The following is a 10,257-nucleotide window of genomic DNA, read 5'->3' as shown; positions in this document are numbered from 1 at the left end:
TGCCGGACTTGAAATGGAGATTTCAAACGAGTTAATAAAAAGGAAAATAATCTAATTTTCGTCGAAAAAATATTTTGGGTATGTTTGGTTTGTGTTTGAGAGATGTGTTTTAGAGATAAAAAGTACGAAAACATGTTTGATTTGGTTTTTTTTAAAAGATGTTTTGAAAAATTATTTTGAGATAGAGTTTTGAAAAAAGTGATTGATTTGATATGTGTGAGAGAGAGATTTGTTTGGAAAACTTGTTTGGTTTACAAGTTTTGAGAAATTTTTTTGAAAAAATTTGTTTAGTTTGATTATTTTTGAAAACTTATTTGTAAAAAAAATTTCCCAAAATTTTTTCAGAAAATCAAACCAAACGAGCCCATTATTATTTTAGAAAACCAAAACACAAGCCAGACACGTTAGAAGAAACCAAAAAAAAAAAAAAAAAAAAAGAAGCAAAAGGGTGGCGAAGCCCGTGAAGACCGAAGTATTCGGCCACGCGCCTGCGTCTCCATCATCATTACTTTTCTCTCTCCTAATTTCTGTCTCTTTCTCTCTCCTCTCTATTCTTTCTCTCTCTAAATTTGTCACCACTATATAACCTCCCTTCTCCACAACTCTTTCCACCGCATCAACACCCCCTTTGTGATTTCTCTCTCTCTAGACTTGAAACCCTAGCGTTGGCCTATTTTCGTCATTTTATATTTTGATTATGGAAGAGGTTAGTAATAATAAGAAACGAGTTCGTGATGACTCGTACGAGTCGGACTCTGACTCGCCGGAGGTGAAGAGACTCAGAGATGATCTCTTCTGCAATCTCGACGACTCAGATCTGTGCACGATGAGTCCCGATCTGGACTCCTTCATGAAGAGCTTTGAGGTAGAGATAACTGCTTCGCCGCCGGTGACGGTGGTGGATCTGACGTCAGATTCCGGCGAGTCTCAGCCGGATCTGGGTTTCCTTCTCGAAGCTTCCGACGACGAGCTTGGTCTTCCTCCGTCGAATACGACGGCGAGCGACGAAGAGGTCGTTGAGTTGGTGCGAGTTTCGTCTGACTCGTCGACCGAGTTCAGTGAGATGTGGAGGTTTGATGATCAGATCCTGAGTTATGACTCGTTCGAATTTGGAATCGCCGGCGAGGAGAACTATAATCGCGATGAGAACGGCGAGTATGTGGCGTTAGATGGATTGTTTGATTATTCAGATCCGAGTTTTGGATTGGCTGATTCGTCGGTGGCTTTGTGGCGGCCGGAGACGATGCCGGCGGCGCAGTAGTACAGGCCACAAGTTTTAATTTTAATGAAAATTATAAAAATATTTGTAAAGTTTTTTATTTGTTAATTTATTTATGGTTCTAATTAAAAATAGAAATTAAGATATATTATAGGTAGGAGTGGAAAATGACAAAGCCAGAAAGCTACGGAGATATTTGTTGATTTTGACTTTTTATTTATTTATTTATATAATTTATTAATGAAGAAAAGCTGCAAGACGCATCTCCTCACAAATTAACGCCGAATGCTCTTCTTCTCATTTATCAATTTCATCGACTTTCGTTTGTTTCTATAGCGCGCTATTTTACGTCTTCTATTTTTTAATATATTTTTAAAATTTTTTAGATCACATTATTTTTATATTTTTCATAAAAAATTAAAAAAATGTATTTATTTGAATGATTTCAAACATTTGTAAATTGATTTTTTTTTTAATATTTCATTTTTTTTTTGGTTGAACTATAGTTGAGTAAAATATTTTTTTTTAAAAAAAAAATTTTATTTGTCATTTAGTTCCCAAAATTACTTATTATTAAAAATTTTAGAAGTTGATTTTTATAAAATTCACTTGTGCGGCACTTTCTGTGCGCGCATATATATATATATATATATATATTTTTTTTTTTGTTTAAAAGTAAAAGAGTGGATTTTTATTAGGGTTGCAATTTGGGCAGGCTCAACCCGAGCAATCTAAGCCTAGTTCGAATTTTTTTAGAACTTGGACAAATATTTTCAAATTCGGCAGGGGAAGTCCGAATTAAATTTGGACGGGCTTGGACAAAAACGTTAAACAATCCGAATAACTTGAAACCCGAATTATATATATGTGGATATATAAAAATATTAAATATACATATTAGTTATTTACGATTACATGAAATTAAAGTAATTTATATTGTTAATTCATATTGAATATATATTATATATTGAATATATATTATATATACAAATAACATAAAATTTTATTTTTTTATTTTTATTTTTACTCATAAATTGTAAAAACTACTATAGTGACATTTCTCTTACATTATATAAATTATTTATTTTTGATGATATTAATAATTTTCTATAAATAAAAAAAATTATAAATAGAGTCAAATTTTAATAATTTAATAATTTAGCTGCCAAAAAAAATTAAAATTCATTTATAACTTGGGCAATTTAGGTTTAATTCGGGTCGGGCTTTGGCAGGTCTTAACACAACTTGAGTTGGGTTTAGACAACTTCCTAACCCGCCAGAACCCGCCCCAGCTATACCCCTAATTTTTACTCTATTTAAATTTTTATTTCAAATGTGAACTAAATATCAAAAGATATGGAGAGAAATATGTTTTATACAAAATTAATTTAACATCAAAATAAACGGAGGCTTATTTAATTTAATTTTTAGAATTTTTTTTATATCAGAAAATATGTAATCTAAATAGTGATAAAAACATAATTTAATTGATATATATATATTTTTTAGTTATAGATGGGAAAAATCTTTTATTGCAAAAGTGATAAAAAAAAAAAATTAGATCAATCTGGTACACTGATATCACAATTCATAGAGAAGAAAAGACCTTATAATATCACAATTCATAGAGAAGAAAAGACCTTATAAAGGGAGGGAAATAAATCTCCACACCTAAAGGATTATTACATCAATAAATTAAAAATTAAAAAAATCAAATAAAAAATATTCATATACAAATCGTCACCAAACTCATTCAAAAGTTTACTGCTTTGCAACTTCTAACTTGGAATAGCAACTTCTAACTTGGAATCTGAAGATCCTATCCTTGTTGGTCAAGATAAAATATTGAGGTTTAAGTGAAATAAACGTGTTATTTAGCGTCAACTAACAAACGCATTATTTAGCTTGAGCTTTCATACTATAAGAGAATCTGCAGTCAAATTTTAAAATTTTGAATTCGAAAGGTAAAGAAAGGTGGTTATGGCTGAAATAGTGAGGTAAACATCATGTTTGAAGGAGCATCAAAAAGAGAAAGAGGAGAGGAAGATCGAAGAAGTGAGAGAACTACAATTGTCTCCCTCTCCCCTTAGAGGAAAATCTAAAAGGAAAAGAAATACTCTCTATTCCAAAATAAGTCCCTTTTGGGAATTTATTTTTTTTTTATAGTACAATTATTGTATTTTAAAAATATTATTTTTGCAAAATTATCCTTTGATAATATATTTTTTTGAGAATATCAATTATCATAATTATACTTTTTGTATTGTTAATGAATTTAAAAAAAGAATAAAATAGGAAATTCTTAATATTTTAATCTTCGATTTTTGAAAATGAATTAATATTTTAGAATAATAAAAAATTAATATTTTGAAACGAAAAGAGTAGAGTTTTAGGTTGAGAGAGTTTTAAATATTCAAGATTGGAGACTTTCTTAACATATTTAAATTATATAATTGAGCACTTATTATTATTATTTTTTATATAGTCTTTTAATTTTGAAACTTTGTTTTGGATGACTTTTACCTTACAACCAAACCATGCTCTTTTTTCATTCCTAATTAAAAATAGTAAATGTAAAGAAAGTGTTTGACTAATAAATTTGATGTCTGTTTGGGTCTTTTTATAAATATTCTCCTTTGTATATCAAATCAAATCATGATCTAAATGAGTTATAACCAAATATTAATTAAGATATAATGAAAGATTTTTATTTATTTATTTATTTTTGAATATAACCAAAATAACATTTATAATAAGTCCTAATAAATATCATCATGTAAGTCGTAAGTGGACATATGATTTTAATTATTCAATTTTTAAAGTGACTTTTCTTGCCCATTAAATTATAATTTAACGCCTGTTTCAATTAGATCACATTAGTTGAGGCTAGAAAATCTAAGGACTAAATAAATGATATTAACAGTTTATTGATGAAATGGAAAAATGATGATAGTTTAAAATTAAAAGTAAAATTGGTGTAGGTTCGATACTCTTCCGTTACGCAAGTCTTAACTTAAGCAGAACTTGTCTCGCGAGGTCGGGACAAATTTTCAAATTATAGTCTCTTGCTTAAAATGAACAACATGTCATTTTTGTGATCTGCATGGGGCGCTACCTTAAACTTATAAAAGAGTGGAAAAATTTTCCTGTAACAAACCAAAAATAAAAAAAAGTAAAATTGAGCTAAATTTTTTGTATTTTAGGTTTTTGTTTCTGGAAACGAAAATGGAATCATTTTTTCATTTCATTACAATGTTCATTATAATGTTTGATTTATTAAAATAAATGATAAAAAAAGCTTTGCAAAATTATTATTTATCTTATATGACCCATTTATCTTATTCAATCTTATTTCAAATAATCTAAACACTGTTTTAAGAGAGGGAAAAAAAACTGAAAGAATTTTTATTTTGCTTCTTTATATATTATACTTTGATGACTTCAACCCTTTATTTCAATGTCACATAACATTTTCGTACGAGGATTCAATGGCAGTTGTCAATTGGCCCTTCATTTCAAGTGAAATAGACCGACTTAGTTGGGCTTGTCTGAAACTGTAAGACCATCGCCATTATGGACTTCATTTGGGCCTTCAATGGCCTATTTGTTTTTAGGATTCAAATTCTTCATTTCATTTCATGAGCAATCCTGGTAGAAGATTCACTTTAACAAATCTCTATTTTACATTTGAAAACAAGTTTCAAAATTATAATAACGTAATTTTTATGAAGTGTTAATTTTAAATATTGTGGACATATGAAATGAAATAAACATTTAGGCCATGTTTGTTTACTAGATTATGTTGGATAAGATTGTGAGTATTGCAAGACTGAATGATGGGATTACTAGTATGGTGATATTAAGTTGGAGATATAAGTTAAATTATATTTTTTTTGTGCACTCGTGAGATAATATTAATTAGTTATCACTAAATTTATAAAATTACTTAAAAATCCTCATTATATAAAAAGATCACTTTGTTATTTTGTAAAATGAGGTAGTGCCTTTTTACTTCCAATCTGATTGTGAATCCTACCTTGGCCATGAGATTATTAATCCCACCCTTTTGGGGAATTAACAATCCTATGGATTGTTACTCCATAGCTTTTATTATAACTAAGCAAGATTGGGGTAATATCACATAAGTGAAAGTTGCAAAAAAACAAAAAATACAAATTAATGAAAATTTTTATAAATATTAATAATTAAATTTTTATTTTTATTTTTTTTTTATCAATTTATAATTTTGTTTTTCTGAGTTCACTGAGTTCTAATAACCCCAACAAGATTTAGGTGGGATCCACTTCACTCTTTCCACCATCTAAGAGGGACAACAAACATGGCCTTACATTCTATCTATAAAATGAAGATGATCAAAATCTGTAAAATTCTGATTTCAATTTGGTGGAATTTATGATAAACTAGAAGCTTGGTATGGAGATCTCCATTTTATAGCATGAGGTATTACACTTTATTAATTTTTATATAGAAAAATATTTGGGAGTTCTAATTGAGTAATCTCTAATTCACTCATAATAATGTCTAATGGATCCCACTCGTCACTCCTTGTCCTTCCTCTCTCTATTTTCTCTTTCTTCCACCTCATTAGATGTCAAAATAGGAGTGATATATTAGGGGATGTAGCACCACTCTTTTATATATAATTAAATGTTCAATTTAATATAATTCTCATAATATTTATAATTTATATTATATCAGTTGATTGAAAAAAGGAAAAATTACAAGTCAGTGAATCTTTCAAAAAATAATTATAAATATATATATAAAAAGAGTTTATAATTTTAGTTATTAATATTTATAAAATTTATCACTATTTTGTAATTATTTTTTGAAATCTCAACTGGTGATATTTCCCCTTGAAAAAAACACCCCACTTTCTTTTCTTCAGTTCAGTTGCTTATTTATTCTAAGAGTTTTTGGAATTTTTACTGCATATATGAATTTTTTGTTAATATTTAATGCCAGTTATTGTCAAGTGTTATGTTTGGATATTGAATTTATAGAGAATAGGTGAAAGATAAAAGATAAAAGATAAAAATAAAATTCCAATTTGAACTTCTCTCTCAATTTTTTAATCCAACTAAGATTGCAATATGAATTGGTGAATCTTGAAATCTGAGAATGAATCTTGTAAAAGGTACTTTAATATTATGAAATTTGAGTGTTTTGAAAAGATAATTGAAAGTTATATTTTAATTTTTTTGTAAGAGAGAAAAATACGTTAAAAGCTAAAAATAATTTTTAACTTACTTCTACTTTTTGTGGAGCTTCTTCCCTTACTCTTCAAACTCTACCTGAGGATAAAATTCAAGTGACTCGTCTTCGGTTATGCCAAATATTGGCGAGGCATTATATTATCCCTGTGATAGAATATTTTCATGCAAATCTCATAAAATCTCCAATTAGAGGAATCCTATTCATATTAAGATAACTACCTCACATGCCTTTTTAATTGGGTCATGATTAACCCAGAAAGAGGAGTCCACCATTTTGTTATGTGAGATGACTTAAATAAGTGTATTTTTTGTCTTTTTACGAACAAATGTACAAAAAAGTAGAGAGGTGATGTGATTAAAAAAAAATAAAAAGATGAATTATGTGTATGTCAAACTTGGCCAAAATATTCTTGAGGTATTCTGTTATCCCATATGATGGAACATTCTTACGTGAACTTCATGTAATTTCTTAAGTTTCATATGATGTGTAATTTTAGACAAACAAATCCTATCCAACTCACCTAAAGATCTCAATCGGTATCACTCTAGGTCCTTTGGGTGCGTCCGGATCCTCTAGAGTCATCCTCTAGAGTGATCCTCTAGAGTGGTCCCTTAGAGTGCAACACGTGTCCCATTAACGCATCCAACGGCTGAGATGATCCCTCACCAAAACGGCGTCGTTTTGGTGAGCCAGACCAAAAAAAAAAAAAAAAAAAAAAAAAAAAAATTGCAGAGCTGCTGCAGATCGAGTCGAGAGAGGGGAGGAAGAAGAAGAAAATGGATTTGAAAGGAGGAGGAAGAAGAAAATGAAAGAAAACTGGAAGAAGAAAATGGATTTGAGGAAAGAAAGAAAAGTTTTTTTGCTGTGTTGGGTTAATGGGTTTGGTTTGGTCGCTCAAGAGGTTCATCACCATGGATGAACTTCCATTTTCTTCGGTGAGCCAGACCAAAAAAAAAAAAAAAAATTGCAGAGCTGCAGATCGAGTCAAGAGGGAAGAGGAAGAAGAAGAAAATCTATTTGATTGAAGACTGTTTACCTGGAGTCTTCAATCTAATTGCAGAGCTGCAGTCTTCAATCTCATTGAATGCTCTCAACAACGCAAATCCATTTTCTTGATTGAAGACTGTTTCCTCAAATCCATTTTCTTCTTCCAGTTTTCTTTCATTTTCTTCTTCCTCCTCCTTTCAAATCCATTTTCTTCTTCTTCCTCCCCTCTCTCGGCTCGATCTGCAGCAGCTCTGCAATTTTTTATTTTTTATTTTTATTTTTGGTCTGGCTCACCAAAACGACGCCGTTTTGGTGAGGGATCATCTCAGCCGTTGGATGCGTTAATGGGACACGTGTTGCACTCTAAGGGACCACTCTAGAGGATCACTCTAGAGGATGACTCTAGAGGATCCGGACGCCCTTTGGGTCCTGTTTGTTCTGCTACTAATCCTACTAGGTAAGGGGCTTAGCCTACTCTAGGTTGGCCCAACCTAAGGGTTCCAATGGCTCAACCTAATGCCACTACCTACCCGGACAAAGGCCATCCCTATACTTGGCTCAAGGCCGTCCCACATGTTTGGTCCAATCCAAGCTTACTAATTTAATTTGACCATCTTCAACTATGGAATTATAAGATTATATTTTATCTTTTCAAGTTTTTATGATATATATATTTTCAAATCTTAATCTTTGTAAACAAATAAAATAAATTCAAAGTACTTACCATTTTACCCAAAAAAACAAAAACTACAAATTTAAACGCGTAATTTTTGAAAAGCAACAGAAAAAATGTTTCTCTTTCAATTAAATTAAATAATCAAATCAAAACATTTAGCCCGTTTGCTAACCATACATTTATAATTTCATGATTTAATAAGAATAATTAAATATAATACTGTGAGAGAATAAAATAAAGTCTCGTTTGGAAATAGGTTATTTTAGTAACTTTTTAATTTTTTAACTAAAATATGAGATAAAAAAATTTGTATGTTTAGAATGATTTTTTAATTTTTTATAAAAATATGTGTAAAAAGGTAGAGAAAATTTGACTTTTTAGTATAGGTTATAATTTTTTTGATTTTTTTAGAGAGTTTTTTTGATAAATTCACTTTCAAAGAGTTTTATTCCATCCAACTCATATTTTTTTTTACTATTCCATTAGATCCTATTTGAGATAGGAAGACCAAAATATCCTTTTCATATATTTATGTTCCATTTAGATCACATTATTTTATTATGTTTCAATAAATCCTATGGGTGACATAATTACCAAAATACCCTTAATGTGAATGTTCACACTGTCAATGTGAATGTTCATATCGTTAATGTGTAGGGGATCGGCCCATGTCGATCCTCGTGGGTGTCTGAAAAAATTCGAGTCAGGCTAGGGCGGGCCCGGCCCATTGACAATGTGAATATTCACATTGACATGTTAACATTCACATTAATAGGAGTGTAAAATTAGCCCGCGTCCCGTGGCGGCGCGAAACCCATTCGCGGCCTATGGGCGGCCCAGGGCCGGCCCGGTCCAGCCCGTTGATAATGTGAATATTCACATTGACATGTTAACATTCACATTGATAACAGTATAAAATTGGCCCAAGGCCCATGGGCGGCCAAAAGCCCGCCCACAGGCCGGGGCTAGCCTGGCCTGGCCTAGCCCGTTGACAATGTGAATATTTACATTGACATGTTAACATTCACATTGATAGGAGTGTAAAATTAGCCCGCACCTCGTGGCTGCCCGAAACCTGCCCATGGCCCATGGGCGGCTTGGAACGGGCCCAGCCCGGCTTGTTGACAATGTGAATATTCACATTGACATGTTAATATTCACATTGATAAGAGTATAAAATTGGCCAGTCGCCCTGGACGGGCCCGTTGACAATGTGAATATTCACATTGACATGTTAACATTCACATTGATAGGAGTGTAAAATTAGCCCGTGCCTCGTGATTGCCCGAAACCCGCCCACGGCCCGTGGGCAGCCCAGGGCGGGCCTAGCCATTTTTTTTTAATTCCTTTTAATTTTTTCTACCAAAATTTTATTATTTTCCACAAAAAAAGACACTAGGCCTCGCGCGTGGGCCGGGCCTCGAACCGAGCCTTGAATGGGCCTTAATTGGACCGATGGGCCGGGCTGGGCTTCAAAGTGATGGCCCAGGCCCTAGCCTAGGGTCTCGGACTAGGCTCGAGCCTAGGCCCAAACGAGCCTTTCCCAGGCCGGGTTGGGCCGGCCCACGGGCCAAAAAATTAGGCCCAGGCCTTAGCCCTAGCCCTAGCACAAGGATATTCGGGCTTTGGACGGACCGATGGATCAAGCCTCGGGTCTGGCCGGTGGGCCTGGGCCTAGCCTCGAGCTTAGGTCGGGCTTGGGCGGGCCTGGCTATTTTTTTTTAATTCTTTTTAATTTTTTCTACCAAAATTTTATTATTTTCTACAAAAAAATACATTGCGCCTCGAGCGGGCTGGGCCTCGGATCGAGCCTTGAATGGGCCTTAAGCGGGCTGATGGGCCGGGCCGGGTTTTAAAGTGATGACCTAGGCCCTAACCTAGGGTCTCGGACATGCTCGGGTCCGGACCGAAACGAGCCTGCCTCGGGCCGTGGGCGGGCTTCGGGCAGCCCACGGGCCGCGGGCTAATTTTACATTCCTATCAATGTGCATTTTAACATGTCAATATGAATATTCATATTGTCAACGGGCCGGGCCTACCCCGGGCTGCGGGCAAGCTTCTGGCAGCGGACAAATTTTACACTCCTATCAATGTTAATGTTAACATGTCAATGTGAATATTCACATTGTCACGGGTC

At 33.0% G+C, this 10,257-nt stretch overlaps 1 protein-coding gene across 1 annotated transcript; it reads left to right on the top strand.

Annotated features, from left to right (window-relative positions):
- The first annotated feature begins 467 nt into the window (after window positions 1-467).
- On the top strand, window positions 468-1,494 carry LOC114298459 (uncharacterized). The gene has a single exon (XM_028243028.2). It carries the CDS (start codon window positions 698-700, stop codon window positions 1,259-1,261), a length of 564 nt encoding a protein of 187 aa, XP_028098829.1. The 5' UTR covers window positions 468-697; the 3' UTR covers window positions 1,262-1,494.
- Window positions 1,495-10,257: the final 8,763 nt, after the last annotated feature.

Source organism: Camellia sinensis, chromosome 5 (genome assembly GCF_055761805.1).
Source record: "Camellia sinensis isolate YWXY chromosome 5, ASM5576180v1, whole genome shotgun sequence".
NCBI lineage: Eukaryota > Viridiplantae > Streptophyta > Magnoliopsida > Ericales > Theaceae > Camellia > Camellia sinensis.
The sequence above is the reverse complement of the archived record's forward strand: the minus strand, read 5'-3'. Positions and strand labels throughout refer to the sequence as shown.